We start from the raw sequence: 25,708 nt of genomic DNA on the forward strand, positions 1-25,708 counted from the left end.
TTTAAAGAAGCCTTCTGGATTCTGACCAAGATTTTCAGAGGCAGGTAACCACAGGTAAATCCACAGTTTGGTACTTAGGAGCCTAGATAAGTGGCATGAATTTTCAAAAGTGCTGTGCACCCAGTTGCTCTGATTAACTTCTACAAGATCTTGTCACAGGGTAGTTGGTCTCTTAGAGTCTTAGACTGAGCCCAGTGCCCAGGACTGGAGCAGATGAGCCCAATCCAGCTAATTAAAGAGAGCAGGGCTATAAAGGGCCATTTGTAGGCAGCTGGAAGAAAAGGACTGAGACAGGCTGAGCCCTTGTCAGCAGAGGCCACACAGGAGTGGAGTTAAGTTAACTCCTGTGGTGGGTCCCTGGAGCAAAGGGGCCAGGGGCTCAAGGAAGCAAGCCTGCAGCTGCAGTTCAAAGAGGGGAGCAGAGATGTAGGAGACAAGGAAGCTGCTGGGTGCTGGAGAGCTGAGACTCTGGTAGGGGTGGCCTTGAAGCCTAGGGAAAAGGTATTGACTTAAAACTGTGTTTTTTTAAATAAACCTCCTTGACTGCGACTGGGCATGAGAGCACATGCCTGGAACTGGGGTGCAGCGGCGCCCCCCCCCCCCCCAACCCACTCTCCCAGTGACAGAACTACTGGATAATCAGCCCTTTCGTGGGCCTAACATTAGGAACCGACTTGGAAAACTGTGCCCATTTATTGAAGTACAGAAAGAAATGGTTACTCCCCCATGCAGTAACTGGTTTTTCAAGATGTGTGTTCCTACAGGTACTCCACTCTAGATGTGCTAGCGCCCCCTATGCTCTTGATAGAGATTTCTCATAGCAGTGTCTGTTTGGCCTGTGCTTGCATGCCAGTCTGTCTTGTGCCTCGTGCCATTGTATAACACTGCATGGGTGAACTGCCCTCAGTTCCTTCTCTACTGAGGAGCTCCCCAACAGAGAACTCCAAAGCAAAGGGGAAGAAGAGCAGGTAGTGGAGCATGCATAGGGACACACAATTCAAAAAAACAGTTATTGCACAGGATCAGTAACCATTACTTCTTCTTTGAGCAGTGTTCCTACAGGTGCTACAGACTAGGTGACTACCGAACAGAGGCAGAGGAGGCTTCGGAGTCAAGTCCAGTACTAAGGAAAGTACAACTGAGCCAAACACAGTATCAGAAGCAAAATTGTGAGTTATAGCATTGTGTTCGGTGAATGTACATATAGATGCCCAAGTAGAAGCTTTACAGATCTCAATAATGGGCATGCTCTTGAGGAAGGCCATAAAGTGGCAATGGAACTTGTAGAATGAGCGCATATATTCAAAGGTGATTGAATAGTGCAAGATTCATAGCAAGAGTTAATGCAGGTTGATATCCACTTGGAAAGCCTCTGGTTAGAGCCTGCAGACCCTTTTGCTTTATCTGCTAGCGAAACAGACTATTGGTCTTTCTGAAGGACTTTGTCCTATCCAGATAGAAGGCCAGGGCCCTCCTGACATCAAGGGTGTGTAGCAGTGTCTCTTGGTTATCTAGATGCAGTGTGGGGTGGAAGACAGGCAGGTAAATGGGCTGGTTGACATGAAACTCGGAAGAAACCTTCAGTAAGGTGTTTCCAGTAGAGACCGGGAAGGGTTAGTACCACTATACAAGGCACTGGTGACACTTCATCTGGATTACTGTGTGCAATTCTGGTCTCCTACATTTAAGAAAAATGAATTCAAACTGGAACAGGTGCAGAGAAGGGCTACTATGATTGTCTAGAAATGGGAAACCTACCTTATGAGAATCAAAGGGGTAGCTGTGTTAGTCTGGATCTTTAAAAGCAGCAAAGAGTCCTGTGGCACCTTATAGACTAACAGACATATAGGAGCATGAGCTTTCGTGGGTGAATACCCACTTTTTTGGATGCATGTAGTGGAAATTTCCAGGGGCAGGTATAAATATGCAAGCAAGAGGGAGTAAGGCTATAGATAACGAGGTTAGTTCAGTCAGGGAGGATGAGGCCCTCTTCTAGCAGTTGAGGTGTGAACACCAAGTTCACAGGCAGAAATTGTGGAAAAACAACATCGCTTGCCTCATAACCTAAGCCGTGCAGAATGCAATGCCATCCACAGCCTCAGAAACCACCCTGACATTATCATCAAAGAGGCTGATAAAGGAGGTGCTGTTGTCATCATGAACAGGTCTGACTACCAAAAGGAGGCTGCCAGACTACTCTCCAAATTCTATAGGCCACTTCCCTCAGATCCCACTGAGGAATACACTAAGAAACTGCACCAGCTACTCAGGACACTCCCTACACTAACATAGGAACAAATCAACATAGAGCCCCGACCGGGGTTATTCTATCTACTACCTAAGATCCACAAAGCCGGGAATCCTGGATGCCCCATCATCTCGGGCATTGGCACCCTCGCTGAAGGACTGTCTGGATATGTGGACTCCCTACTCAGACCCTACGCCACCAGCACTCCCAGCTATCTCCGTGACACCACTGATTTACTGAGAAAACTACAATGAATTGGTGACCTTCCAGAAAATACCATCCTAGCCCCTATGGATGTAGAGGCTCTCTACACAAACATCCCACACACAGATGGAATACAAGCTGTCAGGAACAGCATACCTGATGATGACACAGCACAACTGGTTGCTGAGCATGGCCCCACAATATGCCAACATTTTTATGGCTGACCTGGAACAACGCTTCCTCAGCTCTCGTCCACTCACGCTCCTCCTCTACCTACGCTACATTGACGACATCATCATCTGGACCCATGGGAAGGAGAGACTGGAAAAATTTCACCATGATTTCAACAGCTTCCACCCCACCATCAACCTCAGCCTGGACCAATCTACATGGGAGGTCCACTTCCTAGACACCATGGTGCAAATAAGTGACGGTCATGTTAACACCCCCTATACCGAAAACCCACCGACCGCTATGCCTACCTTCATGCCTCCAGCTTCCATCCTGGACACACCACACAATCCACAGCGCTGAGATACAACCGTATCTGCTCCAACCCCTCAGACAGAGACCAACACCTACAAAATCTTCACCAAGCATTCTCAAAACTACGATACCCACATGAGGAAATAAGAAAACAGATCAACAGAGCCAGACTTGTACCCAGAAGCCTCCTACTGCAAGACAAGCCCAAGAAAGAAATGAACAGAACTCCACTGGCCATCACAGACAGTCCCCAGCTAAAACCTCTCCAACGTAACATCAGTGATCTACAACCCATCCTGGACAACGATCCTTCACTTTCACAGGCCTTGGGTGGCAGGCCAGTCCTCGCCCACAAACAACCCACCAACCTGAAGCATATTCTCACCAGTAACCACACACAACACCATAGTAACTCTAACTCAGGAACCAATCCATGCAACAAATCTCGATGCCAACTCTGCCCACATATCTACACCAGTGACACCATCACAGGACCTAACCAGATCAGCTACACCATCCCCGGTTCATTCACCTGCACGTCCACCAATGTAATATACGCCATCATATGCCAGCAATGCCCCTCTGCTATGTACATCGGCCAAACTGGACAGTCCCTACGTAAAAAGATAAATGGACACAAATCAGATATTAGGAATGGCAATATACAAAAACCTGTAGGAGAACATTTCAACCTCCCTGGACGCACAATAGCAGATTTAAAGGTAGCCATCCTGCAGCAAAAAAACTTCAGGACCAGACTTCAAAGAGAAACTGCTGAGCTTCAGTTCATCTGCAAATTTGACACCATCAGCTCAGGATTAAACAAAGACTATGAATGGCTAGCCAACTACAAAAGCAGTTTCTCCTCCGTTGGTGTTCACACCTCAACTGCTAGAAGAGGGCCTCATCCTCCCTGATTGAACTAACCTCCTTATCTCTAGCCTTACTCCCTCTTGCTTGCATATTTATACCTGCCCCTGGAAATTTCCACTACATGCATCCGAAGAAGTGGGTATTCACCCACGAAAGCTCATGCTCCTATATGTCTGTTAGTCTATAAGGTGCCACAGGACTCTTTGCTGCTTTTACCTTACGAGAGGAGACTTAAAGAGCTTGGCTTGTTTAGCCTAACCAAAAGAAGGCTGAGGGGAGATATGATTGCTCTCTATAAATACATCAGAGGGATAAATACCAGGGAGGGAGAGGTCTTATTTAAGTTAAGTGCCAATGTGGACACAAGAACAAGTTTAGGCTTGAAATTAGATGAAGGTTTCTAACCATCAGAGGAGTGTAGTTCTGGAACAGCCTTCCAAAGGAAGCAGTAGGAGCAAAAAAACTAGTTGGCTTCAAGACTGAGCTTGATCAGTTTATGGAGGGGAGGGGATGATGAGACTGCCTACAATGGCATCTAGCCAACCTGCAAGTGCTAGCAGCAAATATCTCCAACAACCAGAGATGGGACACTAGATGGGGAAGGCTCTGAGTTACTACATGTGCCTGGTTGGTGGGTCTTGCTCACATACTCAGGGTCTAACTCATCATCATATTTGGGGTCAGGAAGGAATTTCCCCCCAGGTCAGATGGGCGGCCCGGGGGGGGGGGGGGGGGGGGTTGCCTTCCTCTACAGCGTGGGACATGGGTCACTTGCAGGTTAAACTAGTGTAAATGGTGGTTTCTCTGTCACTTGAAGTCTTTACATCTTAATTTGAGGGCTTCAGTAACTCAGCCAGAGGTGAGGGGTCTATTACAGGAGTGGGTGGATGAGGTTCTGTGACATGCGCAGGAAGTCAGACTAGATGATCATGATGGTCCCTTCTGGCCCTGAAGTCTATGAGTAAGAATTTGGGGTGGGGCCACAGCGTGACTTTTTCCTTAAAAAATACTGTGAAAGGGTGATATGTCTCCAACCCATTGCGCCAACATGGTTATCAGGAATGCAATTTTCATTGACAAATGAAGCTCTGAGCAGGTAGTCATCATTTCAACCTTCAAGATTCCTCTGCGGGCTTGGAAGCCTCTATCCACTGGTCCAACACCCTACTCCAGTATGGGACCTCAATCTGGTCCTTAAATGCCTCTTGTGAGAATTCAATAGATGACACTCTTCTCTTTGAGTCAATACTTCATAGGTGCCCCTGAATGGTGCTAGGGGGCAGTGTGCTGCTATAGATGCCTCTTTCCAGTGAAAATATTAAAATAAGGCATTGATTAGAGCTGGGCAAAAATTTTGGACAATTTTTTTTCATCCAAAAAATCAGATTTAGATTGATTGAAACATTTCACATATTCTTATCANAGGAATGCAATTTTCATTGACAAATGAAGCTCTGAGCAGGTAGTCATCATTTCAAGCGGGGGGTCTTGTGAGGCATTTAAGGACCAGATTGAGGTCCCATACTGGAGTAGGGTGTTGGACCAGTGGATAGAGGCTTCCAAGCCCGCAGAGGAATCTTGCTGTGGTTGGGTGGGCAAAAACGGAATAATCCTCTAAGGGTACGTCTTCACTACCCGCCGTATCGGCGGGTAGCAATCGAGTTATCCGGGATAAATATATCACTTCTCGTTAAGACGCGATATATCGATCCCCAAACGCACTCACCGTCAACTCCGGAACTCCACCAGAGCGAGCAGCGGTAGCGCAGTCAACGGGAGAGCCGCGGCCATCGATCCTGCACCGTCTGGACCCCAGGTAATTCGATCCAAGATACTTCAACTTCAGCTACACTATTCGCGTAGCTGAAGTTGCGTATCTTGGATCGATTCCTCCCCCCTAGTGTAGACCAGCCCCAAGAGGGAGTGGAAAACCATGAGGGTTGCCAGGTGGACTCTTACGGAGCTCATCGAGAGTTCCGAGCTTTTTAGAGTTAGGTTGTAGTCCAGTATATCCAGTAGTGACAAGGCCATCAGTGGATCTTCCCACCATCCTGGGAGCAGAGATGAGGAGCGGTGTGAAGAGTGATCAGAGAGCAAACAGCCAGCTGTATCAGATAAAGAAACCACATTTGCCTGGGCCAGGTTGGAAACATTAGGATGACTCAGGCTTTGTCTTTATTTTGAGCATAACTTTGGCTATTAGGGGAGAAATGAAGGTGAAAACAATTCCCCAGGGACTAATGACCTAGTCTGCCCCTCGAGCAAAACCGGGTAAATTTCTTGTTTAACTCTGTGGCAAACAAGTCTATTGGAGGGGTTCCCCATTGAAGTAATATATGATGCAATATCCTTGGGTCCATTTCCCACCCATGATATTTTCTGTCTTATTATCTCTCTCTTTCTTAATGATTTCCAACATTCTGTTCGCTTTTTTGACTGCCGCTGCACACTGAGTGGATGTTTTCAGAGAACTATCCCGGTGACTTATTACTGTTTAGTTTATTAATTTGTTCCAAAACCTCCTCTAATGATACCTCAATCTGGGACAGTTCCTCAGATTTGTCACCTAGAAAGAATGGCACAGGTTTGGGAACCTCCCTCACATCTTCAGCCATTAAGACCGATGCAAAGAATTCATTTAGTTTCTCTGCATTGGCCTTATTGTCCTTGAGTGCTCCTTTAGCAGCTCAACCATCCAGTGGCCCCACTGATTATTTAGCAGGCTTCCTGCTTCTGACGTACTTGAAAAAATGTTTGCTATTACTTTTTGAGTCTTTGGCTAGCTGTTCTTCAACTTCTTTTTTGGCCTTCCTAATTATATTTTTATACTTCATTTGTCAGGTTTTATGCTCCTTTCTATTTTCTTCAATAGGATTTAACTTCCACTTTTTAAAGGATGCCTTTTTGTCTCTCACTGCTTCTTTTACTTTGTTATTTAGCCACAGTGGCACTTTTTTGGTTCTCTTACTATATTTTTTAATTTGGGGCATACATTTAAGTTGAGCCTCTATTATGATGTCTTTAAAAAGTTTCCATGCCGCTTGCAGGGATTTCACTTTTGGCACTGTACCTTTTTAATTTCTGTTTAACTAACTTCCTCATTTTTGTGTACTCCCCATTTCTGAAATTAAATGCAACAGTGTTGAGCTGCTGTGGTGTTTTTCCCGACCCAGGGATGTTAAATTTAATTAAATTATGGTCACTATTACCAAACGGTCCAGCTAAATTCACCTCTTGGACCAGATCCTGTGCTCCACTTAGGACTAAATCAAAATGGCCTCTCCTCTTGTGGGTTCCAGGCTAGTTGCTCCAAGAAGCAGTCATTTAAGGTGTCAAACTTTCTGCATCCCATCCTGAGGTTACATGTACACTGTCAATATGCGGATAGTTGCAATCCCCCATTATTATTGAGTTTTTTATTTTTATAGCCTCTCTAATCTCCCTGAGCATTTCGCAGTCACTATCACCATCCTGTTCAGGTGGTTGGTAATATATCCATACTGCTATATTATTAGAGCATGGAATTACTATCCATAGAGATTCTATGGTACAGTTTGGTTCATTTAAGATTTTTACTTCATTTGATTCTACGCTTTCTTTCACATATAGTGCCACTCCCCCACCAGCACAATCTGTCCTGTCCTTCTGATATATTTTGTACCCTGGTATTACTGCATCCCATTAATTATCCTCATTCCACCAAGTTTATTTGATGCCTATTATATCAATATCCCCATTTAATATGAGGCACTCTTGTTCACCCATCTTATTATTTAGACTTCAAACATTGGTATACAAGCACTTTAAAAACTTGTCACTTTTTAGCTATCTGCCATTCATAGGCATGCGTACGGGGTGTGCCGGGTGTGCCCAAGCACAACCTAATGTCTCAAAAAAAAAAAAAAAAGTGGCTTTGCGTTTTAATTTAATCGCATGATACGCTCTTTTAGTTTTAAAGTATGGATTGTTGTATTATGCAATAAGCGTCGAATTGCGTAATATAGATGTTGCAGAAATATATAGAAAGCCCGAGTTCGCTCGCAGCATGCGTCCCCTCCCCCTCCAACTACTATTCTAGAAAATTCTTTGACCTATATAAGTGACCACGTCAGGCGTGCCCAGCACAGTGTCTACAGGGTTTGTAATCTTTGTTGCGTGCACTCTACTGAAATAGCATAAGCCCGTGGCTTTACGTTTTAATTCAATCGTATGATACACCCCTTTAATTTTGAAATATGGATCGGTTCGTTGTTAAGATAAGAAAAGGAACAGACAAACTGAATTATAATGAATGTGCTGACAGTAGTGCAAATTCCTCGGACTCCTCGGTTAAGAACTTACATGAAGATAATGCCGCCACCAGTTCCAGTGCATGCGATAAACTGAGTAACGACCAACAGAAACAGACTTTGTCTCTTAGTTCAGGTCAGTGTAGTTCCTATTCAAAGCCATTATACATTCCATCTGATGACCCGTTCTGTGATATTCCAAAAAATAGATTAGAACGCCAGTCTCGATTATCTAGAGGTCCTTATCAGCCTATATTGAGCATGTTTCCTAGAAGTAAAATAGGGAATAAACAAAGAAGTTTTCAGTCCAATTGGTATGAAAAGAATAGGTGGTTAGAATATAGCCCATCAAAGGTTGCAACATTTTGCTTTTACTGCCGTTTCTTCTCCTCTAATGATGCAGCAAACAAAGGTCACACTGATCCAGCATTTATTGATAAGGGATTCAGAAACTGGCATAGGGCTAATGAATGTTTTAAAAACCACCAACTGTCAAAATCTAATGTGTTGAGCTGTTCTTCATGGTCAAGTTTTAATGAAGGGAAACCTATTGATGTATTATTGGATGAGGACAAGCAGGTTTATCTGTCTAAACAAGAAGAACAACGGTGCCATAACCGAAGTGTAATAGAGTGACTGATTGACATTGTTCTGTGTTTGGCGAAGGTGGGAGACCATTCAGGGGTCACAATGAAAAAGCTGACAGTTTTGAGAAAGGTTTATTTCTAAATCTTGTCAATATGCTCCAAAAATATGATCCCGTAATGGCAAAGCATGTGCAACAATCTCCTCGAAACACTATCTGAGTAATCGCATCCAAAATTATTTAATTGTGGCCTTGCACAACGTTGTGCAACAAAAGATTGTGTCTTCGCTAAATGGAAAAATGGTCTCAATAATTGCAGATTACACTACTGACAGAGGACACTATGTCCATTGTGGTGCAGTATTTTGACAATGAAAAACATAGTCTAGTTGAACATTTTGTGTGTGTTCAGAGAGAGAGAGAGATGATCTCCAAAACCCACTTGTTCATAGTGATTGATTCCCAAGTGCACCTGAAGTGGTGAAAGTGGTTGCCAAAGTGAGGAAGCTGGAGAAACAGTGTAGCTGAAGAGGATGAAGATGGCAATTCAGCCCTCGATCAATTGTCAAAATTGCTGCTTGAAGGTGGATGGGCACAACGTGGGAGGCTGTTTCCTTCTCTGGAATCTCTGCCTTTTTTGTTGTGGTTAATACGACCTCTGGGAGGAAAGGAATTGGGCAACCTGGGATCTCTGGGCCATCTGTGACTTGCTGAGCTTTCTCTTCTAAGCAGGTGTGTAAATACCAAGAGAACATAAAGTAGCTCTAGAGTCCTTTAATGTTTGCAGAGACTCATCCGTGCTATCTGCAAACTTAGACCCATCAAAAGACGGTCCTCTACAGTACTTTAGACCTCTTTTGGGACTCCAGAGAGTTGAAGACAGGAAGTCTTTCCCATAACTACTGCTGTAGCAATCGATCAGGCAGCAATATCAGTCACGTAAGAGGAGGCTTATGGGGCTGTTCTAGCAAGAAGTTGGCCTTCTTCAACAATTACCTGGAACTGCTCCCTGTGCTCTGTCGATGGGTGGTCCATGAAAGAATTCAGCTTGGTATAATTCTTGTGATTGTACTTTGCCATTAACGCCTGATAATTGGCAATTCTAAATTGTAAGGAAGCTGACGTATAAGAAGATTTCCTCCTCAGTAAATCTAGATGCTTATGGTCTTTTTATTGAGGTGTGGTTTTAGTATGGTGCTGTCTTCCACATTCATTAACTGCATCAACTACCAAGGAGTTAAGTGAGAGATGGGAAAACAAAAATTGTGAATCCTTTGCTGGGAAATAATACTTCTTATCCGCTCTCTTGCATGTAGGCAGTATAGAAGGGAGGGTGCGCCAGATGATCTTCACTGGGTCCAGCAGAGCCTCATTAACAGGCAGGGCAACATGGACTGATGAGGGTGGGTGGAGGATATCAAGCAGCTTATGATAACGCTCTTTCACCTCAAGAGGACTCTTCCAGGATCTGATCAAGAGAGTTGCAGACTCCTTGAAGTGCTGCTGCTGCTGCTGGAGGGGGATGCATAACTTGCCTATTTTGTTTAATGCCTTTATTTGGATAATCTCAAAAGACTTTTAAAACATGAAGCATCAGAGATAAGTAAATATTATCCCTTGGCAACTCCTTCTAAACTGAGCTGCTACAGGGCTTGGTCATCCTGGCTCCACACACCAGGCTGCTTGCGGCGTTCCCTCCACATCCGCCTCTGAGGGAGGCCACACCTCCTCACTACGCTATACTTTGTAACAAGTAGTTACACTTGTAGTCCCAATACCCACTTGTAGTCCCAATACCCACTAGGTCATTTTCATTAACCTGCTGTCTGCATGCAGCCACTATTGCCTTTAACTAGTGCAAAATAAGATGTTGTAATATCATTTGATCGTTCTGTGTCTCAAGGGAGCTCCACACTTGGCACTCCTCCTGATGGTATGTTGCAGTAGCACATCTATTTATAGGCAGAACTGTTAGTCCTCAACAGCCAGAACAAACAGGAGAGGGTTTGAAATGCCTCAGCATTTCAGAGGTCCTCTTGGTTTAGGTTTAAGACAGGCAAAGTGCCTACATTACTCTGGTGTAAAGCCGGACGTTCTTTTCATATTTTAACCTGGGTACTAAGAGCAAGTAATGAACAGAGGCATGTGGGAGAGAAAGTCGTCTGACGGGGATATACGCTAACGTCAAACCAGCTCTTTCAATTCCAAATTACACTGATTTAAAGAAATCTGCACAGTGCACATATACCATACCCCTTACAATGTCAGAAACAAAACAGAACAGTAGCAAATTTAAAAGAATCTGAACAGACTACACATGGACTATCCTGCCACAGAGCTTGCTGGTAGCAGCAGCTTCCTCCCTTTCAAATAGCCTGACAGCCTCACTTTCACAAGCCAAGACCAGCAAGTTGTTACGATCAGACCTATTAACGTATTTCTATTTGTTTTGTTTAAAAAGCCAGAGTTTTCTATAAAGTTCAGCAAGTAAATTCTGAAGCTGGTTCTTACCACCCCAATTAGGTCTCCTCGCCCATATTCACCAGTCAGTTGTTTTTTCCCATCATCCATCCTAATGACAGACCGAAGTCGACCATTCAGCACAATATATGTGCAGTCTGACTTGTCACCCTGCCTGGGAGAGAACAATCCATACTATGAATTAGTGGGTGTCTGTGCTCAGCAAATACATCCACAAAAATAATTAACTAGTCAGCTCTATGTAAACCTCCCCACCATCCCTTGGTAGCTCTGCTCTCTGCAGAGATGAGAGAAAAAACATTTACTGAACAATTAAAAAAACAACCTGACCACAGATTTGTCAAATGCAACTTGCAAACACCTTTCATTTTTGACTATATACAATCAACAACTGGCTGGTTTTAGGTCACCAGGCAGACAGCTGGAATTTGAACATTCCCTAGCAAAGCAAACAGGCTACAGGAAAATAGTTGAACTAGGGGAATAGGGCAATTGTGCAGAGAGAAGAGAACAAACTGTGTGGGTGGGTGGCTTGACTCAAACCTCAGCCTCCTCTTCTGGTGGGAGAACCTGTGCAATGGTGTGAAGCTGTAGCCTTTGCCTGGGTTCAAGCCCCACTGTAGATATGGTAGAATGCTGTTTGGCATTCAGATCTCCAGCACAATGAAGGATACAAGCCAGGCTTAAAACTTTGATATTGGAACCAATACTAGAGCATAGCCCGGCCATATGATTTACAACAAATTTCCCCATTGATACATGATGTTTTCATGCACTGACCAAGTATTTGAGATTTCTATTAGTAATGACATTGCAAAAGCAGTAACAAAAAACTAGAATTACAGTTACCTGCTATTTATACTAATTGCAAATCAGAGCTTTGTCCTCCCACCCACTGCTTTCATGCAATGGATCAAATTTATACCACAGATAACTCTATAAAACTAATGGAGCTATCTAAGGAGGAATGTGGCCCAGTACATATATTAAGTGCTGTAAAGTCAGTTTTAATTTATTGTTAGGCAAACCCGACTGAGTTCCCTTTCAGTTGGTTTATTTCAGACTGTAAGCTCCTTGAGGCAGAGGACTTTACTGGCAAACAAAACCTATCTATATGAATTGTTATTGTTTTAGTTTGTGTGTGTTATCTGTTCTGCTACATCAGAAAGGTACCAAAGAATTTAAATCAAAGCAGCATGCAGAATCCCACTCTCACGAATATAAATGAAAACCACAAAACTGAAAAGTCCTTAAATACTACGCTGAATGGCACAAGAGAAACCCCTCAAAAGATAAAAAACAGATGAACCCTTCCTACACCTGTTGATGAGCTTGCCCCAGTGAGTAAGCAGTGTGACTCCATGGGGGATGACAGTTAGGCAAAGCACTCTTATTTATTTATGTATTACTTTGAAACCTTTGATATCATTCCTGCAGGGGTACTGGGACTTACAAAACATGGGCCATTTTGCTCACTTCTCACCTGTAAACAGCTCGTCCAGCCTCCACTTCCATCCAGTCCAAAGCAAAGTCAATCTGCCTCACAAACGAGGACATCCTCTTTACAACACTGTGGGCCACACCCAGCACTACACTTGGCTGCACCCGCATTATCCTAGAAGAGAAAAACAAACACTTCACTCAGACAGAAACAAACACAGACACCTTTCCCAGAGCAAACCGCAGTTGCTGCAGGTGCAGCGCACGCAGGGCCGGCTCCAGGCACCAGCCTGGCAAACAGGTGCTTGGGGCGGCCGCTCCAGACAGGGGCGGCACATCCAGGTATTCGGCGGCAATTCGGCGGATGGTCCCTCACTTCTGCTGGGAACAAAGGACCTCCCGCCGAATTGCCACTGCAGATCGCGATCGCAGCTTTTTTTTTTTTTTTTTGGGCTGCTTGGGGCGGTCAAAACCCTGGAGCCGGCCCTGAACGCACGGCTTCACAAGGAGAATGAGTTTAATGGGTTTTCATTTTAGAAATGGAATAAAAATAAGTAACTACTGCTCCCTTGGTGCCAAGATTCCAGTTTTCCAGGGTACATTATACACTGGCCTCCCCAGTCCCTCCCTCACACACACGCTGAAGTGTTTAAGGAGGTTCTCTCTCTTTACGGAGAGCAGCACACTACTGCATTTTACAAATCTCACCCCCCCATGCGCTTGGACATGCCATGTAGACAATCCCTGAGAGTCTTACTGGGTTTGGCAGTTGATCATGATCTTAAAAATAAAATTAAAAAGACAGAGACCTGCACCCTGGATGACATAGTGCTCACTATGGGAATTTCAGTGGCTTTAAGTGGTAATTAAAGCCCATACCCTCAAACAATTGACTCTGAGAGCAATAAAGTTAGCCATCCGCAGGAGAAGTGGGATAACAGCTAGTTCCATCAGACCCTGACAAAGCAGCATACCTCTATAATGTCCCTGACTTTGGGAATGGCTGCACAGCAGCTAGGAGTGAGCCCAGGAACACAGACTTGCAAAGCAGGGCTTAAGCTAGCATGCTGCAAATAACAGTATATAGGTTGTGGCTTGTGCTGAAGTTTGGGATCTCAAATCTAGCTGGTCAGATGGGCTTCAAAGCCCAAGCCCCAGCCCATGCCATAATGTCTACGCTGCTATTTTTAATGAGCGAGCTTGAGCCCTGCTAGTGTGAGTCTTTCTACCCCGATTGGGAGGCTCACTCCCAGCTGCAGCATAGACAAACCAGTTGAGGGACATCAGGGATTTTAGATTTAAAGTCCCCTACCTTCCATGCAAACCTGATGTCTCCTCTTGTCTTTTGTGGAAAATTATTCACGAGAAACAAAGAATCATGAACCTAACGTTACAGAAAGTTACTTTAACACGAAGGAAAGATCCCTCTGCATTTTAAGTTTCCTGCATGAATCATTTCTTGGTGTCCCTAATTTTGAGGTTTTAATCACAGGCTTGGGGCTTGGCGGGTAGAGATGAATGTGCAGAAGTTCTACATTTCTGAGTACCCTTAACTCACATGCCCTTACAGAGTGGCAGGACTAGTCAGAGGACAAGCAGTGCACCAACACAACAACACTAGAGAGAGACAGACTATAATTAGTCTTTGAAAAGCACTATGTAACAGCTAGGTATTTTTACTAGGCTTGGCACATAAAATCATAGTTGTATACTGATGAGTCACAAGACAAATTAGGGGCAGACTCGACTAAAGTTAAAAAGTCCAACTAAAATCTCTCCACGCATCATCAAGGATCTACAACCTATCCTGTAGGACAATCCTTCACTCTCACAGATCTTGGGAGACAGGCCAGTCCTCGCTTACAGACAGCTCCCCACCCTGAAGCAAATACTCACCAGCAACCACACACCAAAAACACTAACCCAGGAACCTATCCTTGCAACAAAGTCTGTTGCCAACTCTGTCCACATATCTATTCAGGGGACACCATCACAGGACCTAATCACATCAGCCACACCATCAGAGGCTCATTCACCTGCACATTTACCAATGTGATATATGCCATCATGTGCCAGCAATGCCCCTCTGCCATGTACATTGGCTAAACCGGACAGTCTCTACGCAAAAGAATAAATGGACACAAATCAGACATCAAGAATTATAAAAACGAGTCAGAGAACACTTCAGCCTCCCTGGTCACTCAATTACAGACCTCAAAGACGCAATACTCCAACAAAAAAACTTCAAAAACAGACTCCACCAAGAAACTGCAGCTGTTGGAATTAATTTGCAAACTGGACACCATTAAATTAGGCTTGAATAAAGACTGGGAGTGGATGGGTCATTACACAAAGTAAAAACTATTTCCCCATGCTAATTTTTTTCCCCTACTGTTACTCTCACCTTCTTGTCAACTGTTGGAAATGGGCCATCCCGATTATCTCTACAAAAGTTTTTTTTTCTCCTGCTGATAATAGCCCACCTTAATTGATTACTCTTGTTATAGTTAGTATGGCAACACCCATTTTTTCATGTTCTCTGTGTATATATAGCTTCCTACTGTACTTTCCACTGCATGCATCCGATGAAGTGGGTTTTAGCCCATGAAAGCTTATGCTCAAATAAATTTGTTAGCCTCTAAGGTGCCACAAGTACTCCTCATTCTTTTTGCTGATACAGACTAACACAGCTACCACTCTGAAACCTGAGTTTATTGAAGCAGTCCCACACACACCAAGCCACCCCTCCCAACCCCATCTGGGCAGGTGTTCCCTGGAACTGTTTCATTAGGCCCAACAAGCATTGTGTAGTAAGAAACAGTCCCATGGAAAAACCCAAACTCAGTAGCCCTGTGCCAGGCCTACTTTCTTCCGGGGGATTGGCAAGCAGCAGTCTCTGCAGAGGGGCTGGTCTGGTCTGCTAGGCGAGCAATACAGCAATGCACAGACAATCCAGGAAGTTTTTGGAGTGTGTTGGGTAAAACTTCCTGGTACAAGTGCTGGAGGAACCGACTAGGGGCCGTGCTCCTCTTCACCTGCTGCTTACGAACAGGGAAGAATTGGTAGGGGAAGTAGAAGTGGGTGGCAACCTAGGCAGCAGTGACCATGAGATAGTTGAGTTCAGGATCCTGACAAAAGAAAGACAGGAGAGTAGCAAAATATAGACCCTGGACTTTGGAAAAGCAGACTTTGATTCCATTAGGGAACTGATGGGCAGGATCCCCTGGGAATCTAATATGAGGGGGCAAGGAATCCAAGAGAGCTGGCTGTATTTTAAAGAAGCCTTATTGAGGGCGCAGGAACAAACCACCCCGAAGTGCAGAAAGAATAGCAAATATGACAGGCGACAAGTTTGGCTTAACAGTGAAATCTTTGGTGAGCTTAAACTTAAAAAGGAAGCTTACAAGAAGTGGAAATTTGGACAGATGACTAGAGAGGAGTATAAAAATATTGCTAGAGCATGCAGAGGTGTAATCAGGAAAGCCAAGGCATGACTGGAATTGCAGCTAGCAAGGGATGTGAAGGGTAACAAGAAGGGTTTCTACAGGTAGGTTAGCAACAAGAAGAAGGTCAGGGAAAGTGTGGGACCCTTACTGAATGAGGGAGGCAACACAGTGACAGATGATGTGGAAAAAGCTGAAGTACTCAATGCTTTTTTTGCCTCGGTCTTCACAGACAAGGTCCACTCCCAGACTACTGCACTGGGCAACACGTTATGGGGAGGAGGTGAGCAGCCCTCAGTAGTGAAAGAACAGGTTAAGGACTGTTTAGAAAAGCTGGGCATGCACAAGTCCATGGGTCCAGATCTAATGCATCCAAGGATGCTCAGGGAGTTGGCTGATGTGATTGCAGAGCCATTGGCCATTATCTCTGAAAATTCGTGGCGATAGGGGGAGTTCCCGGACAATTGGAAAAAGGCAAACATAGTGCCCATATTTTAAAAAGGGAAGAAAGAGAACCGGGGGAACTACAGCCTCACTTCAGTCCCTGGCAAAATCATGGAGCAGGTACTCAAGGAAACCATTTTGAAGCACTTGGAGGAGAGGAAGGTGATCAGGAACAGTCAACATGGATTCACCAAGGGCAAGTCATGCCTGACCAACCCGATTGCCTTCTATGATGAGATAACTGGCTCTGTGGATATGGGAAAAGCAGTGGACATGATATATTTTGACTTTAGCAAAGCTTTTGATATGGTCTCCCACAGTATTCCTGCCAGCAAGTTAAAAATGTATGGATTGGATGAATAGAATACAAGGTGGATAGAAAGCTGGCTAGATTGTCAGGCTCAACAGGTAGTGATCAACGGCTCAATGTCTAGTTGGCAGCCTGTATCAAGCGGAGTGCCCCAGGGGGTCAAGTCCTGAGGCTGGTTTTGTTCAATATCTTTATTAATAATCTGGATGATGGGATTGATTGCACCCTCAGTAAATTTGCAGATGACACTAAGCTCGGGGGAGAGGTAGATACGCTAGGGGGTAGGAATAGAATCCAGAGTGACCCAGGATCGGGCCAAAAGAAATCTGATGTGGTTCAACAAGGACAAGTGCAGAGTCCTGCACTTAGGAAGAAAGAATCTCATGCACCGCTACAGGCTGTGGACCGATTGGCTAAGCAGCAGTTCTGCAGAAAAGGACCTAGGGATTACAGTGGATGAGAAGCTGGATATGAGTTAGCAGTGTGCCCTCGTTGCCAAGAAGGCCAACGGCATATTGGGCTGTATTAGTAGGAGCATTGCCAGCAGATCGAGGGAAGTGATTATTCCCCTCTATTCAACACTGATGAGGCCACCCCTGGAGTATTGCGTCCAGTTTTGGTCCCCCCCACTACAGAAGGGATGTGGACAAATTGGAGAATCCAGCAGAGGGCAATGAAAATGATTAGGGGGTTGGGGCACATGACTTTCAAGGAGAGACGGAGGGAACTGGGGTTATTTAGTCTGCAGAAGAATGAGGGGGGATTTGATAGCAGCCTTCAACTACCTGAAGGCGGGTTCCAAAGAGGATGGAGCTCGGCTGTTCTCAGTGGCAGATGACAGAACAAGAAGCAATGGTCTCAAGTTGCAGTGGGGGAGGTCCAGGTTGGATATTAGGAAACACTATTTCACTAGGAAGGTGGTGAAACACTGGAATGGGTTACCTAGGGAGGTGGTGGAATCTCCATCCTTAGAGGCTTTTAAGGCCTGGCTTGACAAAGCCTTGGCTGGGATGATTTAGTTGGTATTGGTCCTGGTACTTTAAGCAGGGGATTGGACTAGATGACCTCCTAAGGTCTCTTCCAAACCGAATATTCTATAGTCTTTTCCTCAGGAAGCAAAGGACAGGAGTCTGTGCCACCTACTGAGCTGTTCTCTTCCCTTTTTAACTGCCCCTTCATCACCTGACAGCGAGTGCAGTGAGCCCACAGCAGCCCATTAACCCTTTGCTGGCCTAGAGTGGGGTTAATTTATCCCATCACATAGCCATAAAACAGACAGACATTAGTTTCCAGATCACATTACAGAAGGCAGGTGTATGTTTGGCAAAGGTCAAAGTGGTCATATTAGCCACCTACCAACTAGGTAAAAATCACTGGTGAAATTAGTGTTTAGTTTATAGAAGGGCTTTGCTCCAAATACATTCACCATGACACAGTCAAGCCACAAGCAACCAGTGAAATCTCTTTAAACTACACGTGTAGTGGAAGCTACTGCAGCACCACTACTAGGGTCAAAGTAGCAGAAGATCAAGGGAAGTGATTATTCCCCTAAATGTTTCCATATTAACCCCTTGTTTTCCGTTGCTCATAACTTTTCAAAACATTTCCGAAAGTTTTTTTTCTCCTGCTAATAATAGCCCACCTTAATTTATTAGTCTTGTTATAGTTAGTATGGCAACACCCATTTTTTCATGTTCTCTGTATATATATATATATCTTCCTACTGTATTTTACACTGCATGCATCTGATGAAGTGGGTTTTAGCCCACAAAAGCTTATGCACAAATAAATTTGTTAGTCTCTAAGGTGCCACAAGGACTCCTCGTTCTTTTTACAATTCAAAAGTTAAACTCATATTACTGCTCAAACAAAAACTTGTTAGAAAAATTAATATACACTGACTTCCCTTCAAAGGGGACAGTGTAAATACTGGAGACAGTACGTGTATTTAAATTTTGTCTTGGAGAAATATTAAACCCAGATACAGTACATATGGATGCAATCACAAAGAAAGACAATTAGAGTAAACAGCAGCTCAGCAACACCTGGATCCATAAGTAGTCATATTCGCTAATGGCTGTTCTTAAATGACAGTGAAAATCCTCTTTTACATGATCTGAAAATTCTGCTTTGGCTGAAACAGACACACACAAATCAACAAGAGACCATTTTCAAAAGTTACTTAGGAACCTAATTCCCACCTGACTTTCACTGAGACTAGGCCCTGGTCTACACTGGGGGGCAAGGAGAGGGAGAGACTGATCTAAGTTATGCAACTTCAGCTAAGTGAAGTCAACGTACTTAGATTGACTTACTGTGGTGTCTTCTCCACAGTGAGTTGACTGCTGCCGCTCCCCCGTCGACTCTGCCTGTGCCTCTCGCCGAACTAGAGTACAGGAGTCGACGGGAGAGCACTTGGGGGTCGATGTATCGCGTCTAGACTAGACACGATAAATTGATCCCTGCTGGATCAATCGCTGCCCGCCAATCCGGCGGGTAGTGAAGACATACCCTTAGGCTACGAGTGCCTTACTCACATTTGAAAACGGGACTGAGGCATATTGTAGGTTGAGGGACAAGAACCAGTCTGCCTGGTCTAGAGATGGGATAATTGCTGCTAGAGTGACCATATTGAATTTTTGAACCCTTTATGTACTTGTTTAATGCTCTTAGACCTAGAATGGGTTTCCCTCCCCCTTTCTTTTTAGAAATGAGGAAATATCTGAAATAGAAATCTTTTCCCTTGAATTGATCAGGAACTGGTTCTATAGCCCCCAGGCCCAGTAGGTGATCTATTTTCTCATGTATTCGTTTCTTGTGAGAAAGGTCCCTGAAGAGGGACGGGGGAGAGTGAGGGTGGATAAGAGGGAGGGAGGTGAAATGGATAGAGTATTCCTTGGAAATGGATTTCCAAGACGCATTTGTCCAAAGTTATGTTTTCCCAGCTTTGTCAGAAAACAGCAAGATGGCATCCAAAAGGATGTGGAAGGTTTGTATACTGCAGCAATTGGTGGTGGGAGTTGTCACTCGGGGCCTGGTGTTTTGAGGTCAAGGGCTGCGATGTTGAAGTTTGGGGGGCTGACCATTTCAGTTTTTGAATCTTTGTCTCTTCTGTTGGGGCTTGTAGTACCATTGGGGGTGGAAGGATCTGTGCCGGTCGGGATCTACGTGATGATTGTGTACTGAATTTTCTTGTTTGTGCCAGCGTGTAGATTCCCATTGAGCATAGGGTGCCTCGAGTCCTTCAGCACATGAAGTGAGGTATTCGTCTTATCAGCGAAGAGCTTGGAACCCTTGAATGGGAGATACTGAATGGTTGTCTGACAGTGTTCCTTCTAGTTTTTCCCACTCATGTGCAGAATGAATTTTGTTATATGCACTAATATGGAGGTGATGTGTGTGCGACATAGCACCTCCATATTGGTGCACATACATTTCATGTAGTGGGGGTGGGGCCAAGGGGTTTGGAGTGTGGAAGGTGACTCAGGGCTGGGGCAGAGGTTTGGGGTGCAGTGATGTGACGGCTCTCGCTGGGGGCTGAAGGCTCTGGGGTGGGGCCAGGGATGAGGGGCTCAGGGCTGGGACAGAGGGTTGGGATGCAGGCTCTGCAGTGGGTCCAGGGATGAGGGGTTCCGGCTGGAGGTGCGGGCTCTGGGGTGTGGTCAGGGATGAGGGGTTTGGAGTGCAGACTCCCCCCAGCTCTCTCTCCCTGCAGCACCTCCTGTACTTGGGGGAGGGGGGCAGAGGCACCTCTCCCTGCCGTGGCAGCTCTGGGGCTGGAGCCGCGGGATAGGTGTCCCTCCCCCGTCAGGTCCGGGATGGGGCTGGCAGTCTACACTATTATGTTCACCACTTTTACAAGACTAGGATAAATTTTGTACAGCATATGCCTTGTGAGGTATCATTTGAAAAGTCATAATCTGCTGAATATCATTATCCTGTGGAAATATGTGTAGTAACACTATATGTGACGTTATCAGACTCTACTGTATGATTGTTACTGAAACATGCTGTCCACAAACCAGTTTTTCAGAGACAAAGACACACTGGCCCCAGCCAGGTGTTAAAGAGCTATCACCTGCTTAAGCAGCCATTCTCCAGCAGGGGGAAAGGTGACAAGAAGAAATTTACATTCCATCACAGAGACGGTTCAAACCTCATGTCCACAAGAGACGTTTTGTCATCATGACTCAGCAAGGATGTTTCTAGCACAAGAAACTGAATTAAAAAGAGGGGAGGAAAAGGCTTGTCTTCACTCCTCCTCCCATCTCTCTGCCCATGACATCAATGAATACCTGAAGGACACTGAACTAAGGGGGAAGGCTCCCAAGCTGAAAGGAGACCCAGCCTGTGAAATTTACTGCAGTGTATGGTAAGGAAAACCTTCACTTTGAATTATGTTAGTTTAAGTTAGCCATTAGCTTGCATTTTACTTCTTTTATTTTCTTTTGTAACCAAACCTGACTTTTATGCATCATCACTTCTAATTACTTAAAATCTATTTTTATGTAGTTAATAAACTTATCTTATTGTTTTATCTTAACCAGTGTGTTTGGATTCAAGTGTGTGGGAACCTCCATTTGGAATAACGAGGCTGGTGCATTATGATTTTCCTCTGATGAAATGACAGACTTTTTATGAGCTTGTACTATTCAGAAGGGTACAGAGAAGTACAAAACACACATTCTTGGAGGGACAAGGCTGGGGCTAGGAATTTGCAGATGACACCCAGTATGTAATTTATGAATGACTGGTCATAGTGCTCATGTATTTAGCTGCGAGTGAATTTGCATGCTGAAGGCTGTATGAACAGGGCAGGTGTGGTTGTTCTGACAGCAAAGCAATGTAAAAGGCACCAGAGGATAGAGAATTAAGGGGACATAGCTGTTCAACAGTCCAGATCGTACGCTAGGTAATGTCACAAGTCTATAGCTCTGTCCTCGCTATTAGCTGACCTTCACTGATGATGGCTTGAAACTTTTTGTTTGGTTCTCAGGAAGTCAATAAAGGAATTAAGTTTCTCATAATTGGTGTGGTCATATTTGGCCATTAGGGCCTGGTAATTTGCACTCCTGATCTGCAGGGTTGCAGAGGAATACGCTTTTCTGCTGAATAGCTCAAGGCTTTTCCAGTCCTTATCGTAAGGGATAGACTAAGTATGGTGCGGTCTTCCACATGCATTTATAGCATATATGACTATGAAATTCAATGAGGGGTGTGAAAATAGAAGTCCACATCCTTGGACTTGGACATAATATTTTTTTAATCGGCCCTTTTGCATATCAGTACTATGGAAGCCAGTGTTTATCAACTAATCTTGGTGGGATCCAAAAGCACCGCATTGACTGGGAGGACAATCCTTGATGAGGAGGTCATGTGCAGTATTTCTAATAATTTGTGATGCAATTCTTTTACCTCTATGATGGGAATCTAGCGAAGGAGCCTGAGAAGGAGCCAGAATTTACCAATGTTACATTGCTAAAGAGCTACAGTAATACATCAGCAGCCCCCACCCCACTCCCAGCCACCTCAGCACCTGCCCCTCCCTCCCCATGCCTCCTGCCTACCGTGATCCGCTGTTTTGCAGTGTACAGGAGGCTCTGGGATGTAGGGGGGAGGAGCTACGGTGCAACAGGTTCAGGGGAGGGGGCGGGGCCTGGGGTTGAGCAGTGGAAAGTTGGCACCTGTAGCTCCAACCCTGGAGTCAGCACCTATGAAAGGAGCCGCATATTAACTTCTGAAGAGCCGCATGCAGCTCCAACGCCACAGGTTGGCCACCCCAGATCTACAGTGTGTCAGTAATCCTCTTCATAGAATCATAGAATATCAGGGTTGGAAGGGACCTCAGGAGGTCATCTAGTCCAATCCCCTGCTCAAAACAGGACCAATTCCCAACTAAATCATCCCAGCCAGGGCTTTGTCAACCTTGACCTTAAAAACCTCTAAGAAAGGAGATTCCACCACTTCCCTAGATAACCCATTCCAGTGCATCACCACCATCCTAGTGAAAACGTTTTTCCTAATATCCAATCTAAACCTCCTCCACTGCAACTTGAGACCATTGCTCCTTGTTCTGTCATCTGGTACCACTGAGAACAGTCTAGATCCATCCTCTTTGGAACCCCCTTTCAGGTAGTTGAAAGCAGCTATCAAATCCCCCCTCATTCTTCTCTTCTGAAGACTAAACAATCCCACTTCCCTCAGCCTCTCCTCATAAGTCATGTGCTCCAGACCCCTAATCATTTTTGTTGCCCTCTGCTGGACTCTTTCCAAGTTTTCCACATCCTTCTTGTAGTGTGGGGCCCAAAACAGGACACAGTACTCCACATGAGGCCTCAGCAACGTCAAATAGAGGGGAAATGATCACGTCCCTCGATCTGCTGGCAATGCCCCTACTTATACAGCCCAAAATGCCGTTAGCCTTCTTGGCAACAAAAGCACACTGTTGACTCATGTCCAGCTTCTCGTCCACTGTGACCCCTAGGTCCTTTTCTGCAGAACTGCTACCTAGCCATTCTGTCCCTAGTCTGTAGCAGTGCATGGGATTCTTCTGTCCTAAGTGCAGGACTCTGCACTTATCCTTGTTGAACCTCATCAGGTTTTTTTTGGCCCAATCCTCTAATTTGTCTAAGTTCCTCTGTATCCGATCCCTACCCTCTAGTGTATCTACCACGCCTCCTAGTTTAGTGTCATCTGCAAACTTGCTGAGAGAGTGCAGTCCACACCATCCTCCAGATCATTAATAAAGTTGGTGAGTATCTGAGTGTCTGCTGCTGGGACAGTTGGTCAGTTTGACCGTGTGCTTGATTGCTTGCTTGTTTGTTTGAAAGTGTGAATTGGGAGTGCTTTGTTCCAGGTGGGCCTTGAGTGGGCCTGACTGGTATATAAGGGCAGTCAGCAGCGAACCAGCTGAGCAGCGAACAGCAGAGGCTAACAGCGGGAGTTTCCCTGTGGAGAGCGCACTGAGGCTTTCATCTGCAGGTTTCTCTGAGTAGTTCCTGCAACAGTTGAGGAAGTTCTTAAGAGGACGGTGATATGGAAGGTGAGCGATCAGCTGTTGTAACCTGCACAGGTTGTGCCATGTTTGTCTTTCTTCCACAGGACAGAAGCGACTCTGTCTGTACAAAGTGCAAGCTGGTCTCCATATTGGAAGAGAAGGTTCGAGGGCTGGAGAAACGAGTATTGACTCTGCGTTGCATAAGGGAAAATGAAGATTTCCTGGACAGACGTCAGGAGATGCTTCCATGGCCACAATGTTCTGAAGATTCAGAGCAGGCGCAGCAGGGACAGAAGGATTGTGAAGAGGTTTGGCAGCATGTGACCTCCAGAAGGAGAAAGAGGAGCGTCCATGCACCAGCAATGGAGATACAGGTGAGCAATCATTTCCATGTTCTCTCTACAGGTACTAATGCGGAGAGTGGACTAGATGACCCATCTGAGGGAAGGGAGCAGAAGGAGACTCCACCGATTGGAAGGCAAAAGATGCACTGTCCTAGGGATGGGGGTTCCACGACCACCACTCCCAAGAGGAGGAGGAGGGTGGTGGTGGTCTGGGACTCCCTCCTCAGGGGGACTGAGTCATCTATCTGCCGCCCCGACCGGGAAAACCGAGAGGTCTGCTGCTTGCCAGGAGCTAGGATACACGATGTGAAGGAGAGACTGCCGAGACTCATCAAGCCCTCGGATCGCTACCCCTTCCTGCTTCTCCATGTGGGCACCAATGATACTGCCAAGTTTGAGGCGCAAGTGGTGTTCTCGTCCATCCTCCCTGTGCAAGGAAAAGGCCGGGGTAGAGACTGTCAAATCGTGGAAGTCAACGAATGGCTACGCAGGTGGTGTCGAAGAGAAGGCTTTGGATTTTTCGACCATGGGATGGTGTTCCAAGAAGGAGGAGTGCTAGACAGAGACGGGCTCCACCTAACGAAGAGAGGGAAGAGCATCTTCGCCAGCAGGCTGGCTAACCTAGTGAGGAGGGCTTTAAACTAGGTTCACCGGGGGAAGGAGACCAAAGCCCTGAGGTAAGTGGGGAAATGGGATCCTGGGAGGAAGCACAAGCAGGAGAGCGCAAGAGGGGAGGACTCCTGGCTCATGCTGAGAAAGAGGGACGATCGATGTGTTATCTTAAGTGCCTATAAACAAATGCAAGAAGCCTGGGAAACAAGCAGGGAGAACTGGAAGTCCTGGCACAGTCAGGGAACTATGATGCAATTGGAATAACAGAGACTTGGTGGGATAACTTACATGACTGGAGTACTGTCATGGATGGATATAAACTGTTCAGGAAGGACAGGCAGGGCAGAAAAGGTGGGGGAGTTGCGTTGTATGTAAGAGAGGAGTATGACTGCTCAGAGCTCCGGTATGAAACTGCAGAAAAACCTGAACAACAAGGAGTCTGGTGGCATCTTAAAGACTAACAGATTTAGTTTAGTTTAAATCTGTTAGTCTTTAAGGTGCCACCAGACTCCTTGTTGTTTTTGTAGATAGAGACTAACACGGCTACCCCCTGATACTTGATAGAAAAACCTGAGAGTCTCTGGATAAAGTTGAGAAGTGTGAGCAACAAGGGTGATGTCGTGGTTGGAGTCTGCTATAGACCACCAGACCAGGGGGATGAGGTGGACGAGGCTTTCTTCTGGCAACTAGTAGAAGTTGCTAGATCGCAGGCCCTGGTTCTCATGGGAGACTTTAATCACCCTGATATCTGCTGGGAGAGCAATACAGCGGTGCACAGATAATCCAGGAAGTTTTTGGAAAGTGTAGGGGACAATTTCCTGGTGCAAGTGCTGGAGGAACCAACTAGGGGCAGAGCTTTTCTTGACCTGCTGCTCACAAACAGGGAAGAATTAGTAGGGGAAGCAAAAGTGGATGGGAACCTGGGAGGCAGTGACCATGAGATGGTCGAGT

At 45.4% G+C, this 25,708-nt stretch overlaps 1 protein-coding gene across 3 annotated transcripts in view; it reads right to left on the minus strand.

The window, feature by feature from the left end:
* Positions 1-25,708, minus strand: part of PNPLA7 (patatin like phospholipase domain containing 7) — a gene marked incomplete in the record, with an annotated part of 370,650 nt that overhangs the window by 210,665 nt on the left and 134,277 nt on the right. For all 3 annotated transcript variants that reach the window (XM_034793933.1, XM_034793931.1, XM_034793932.1), the window contains 2 exon segments: positions 11,198-11,321; positions 12,651-12,782. In XM_034793933.1, coding sequence (XP_034649824.1) covers positions 11,198-11,321; positions 12,651-12,782 — 256 coding nt within the window.

Source organism: Trachemys scripta, chromosome 17 (assembly GCF_013100865.1).
Source record: "Trachemys scripta elegans isolate TJP31775 chromosome 17, CAS_Tse_1.0, whole genome shotgun sequence".
In the NCBI taxonomy this organism is placed as follows: domain Eukaryota; kingdom Metazoa; phylum Chordata; order Testudines; family Emydidae; genus Trachemys; species Trachemys scripta.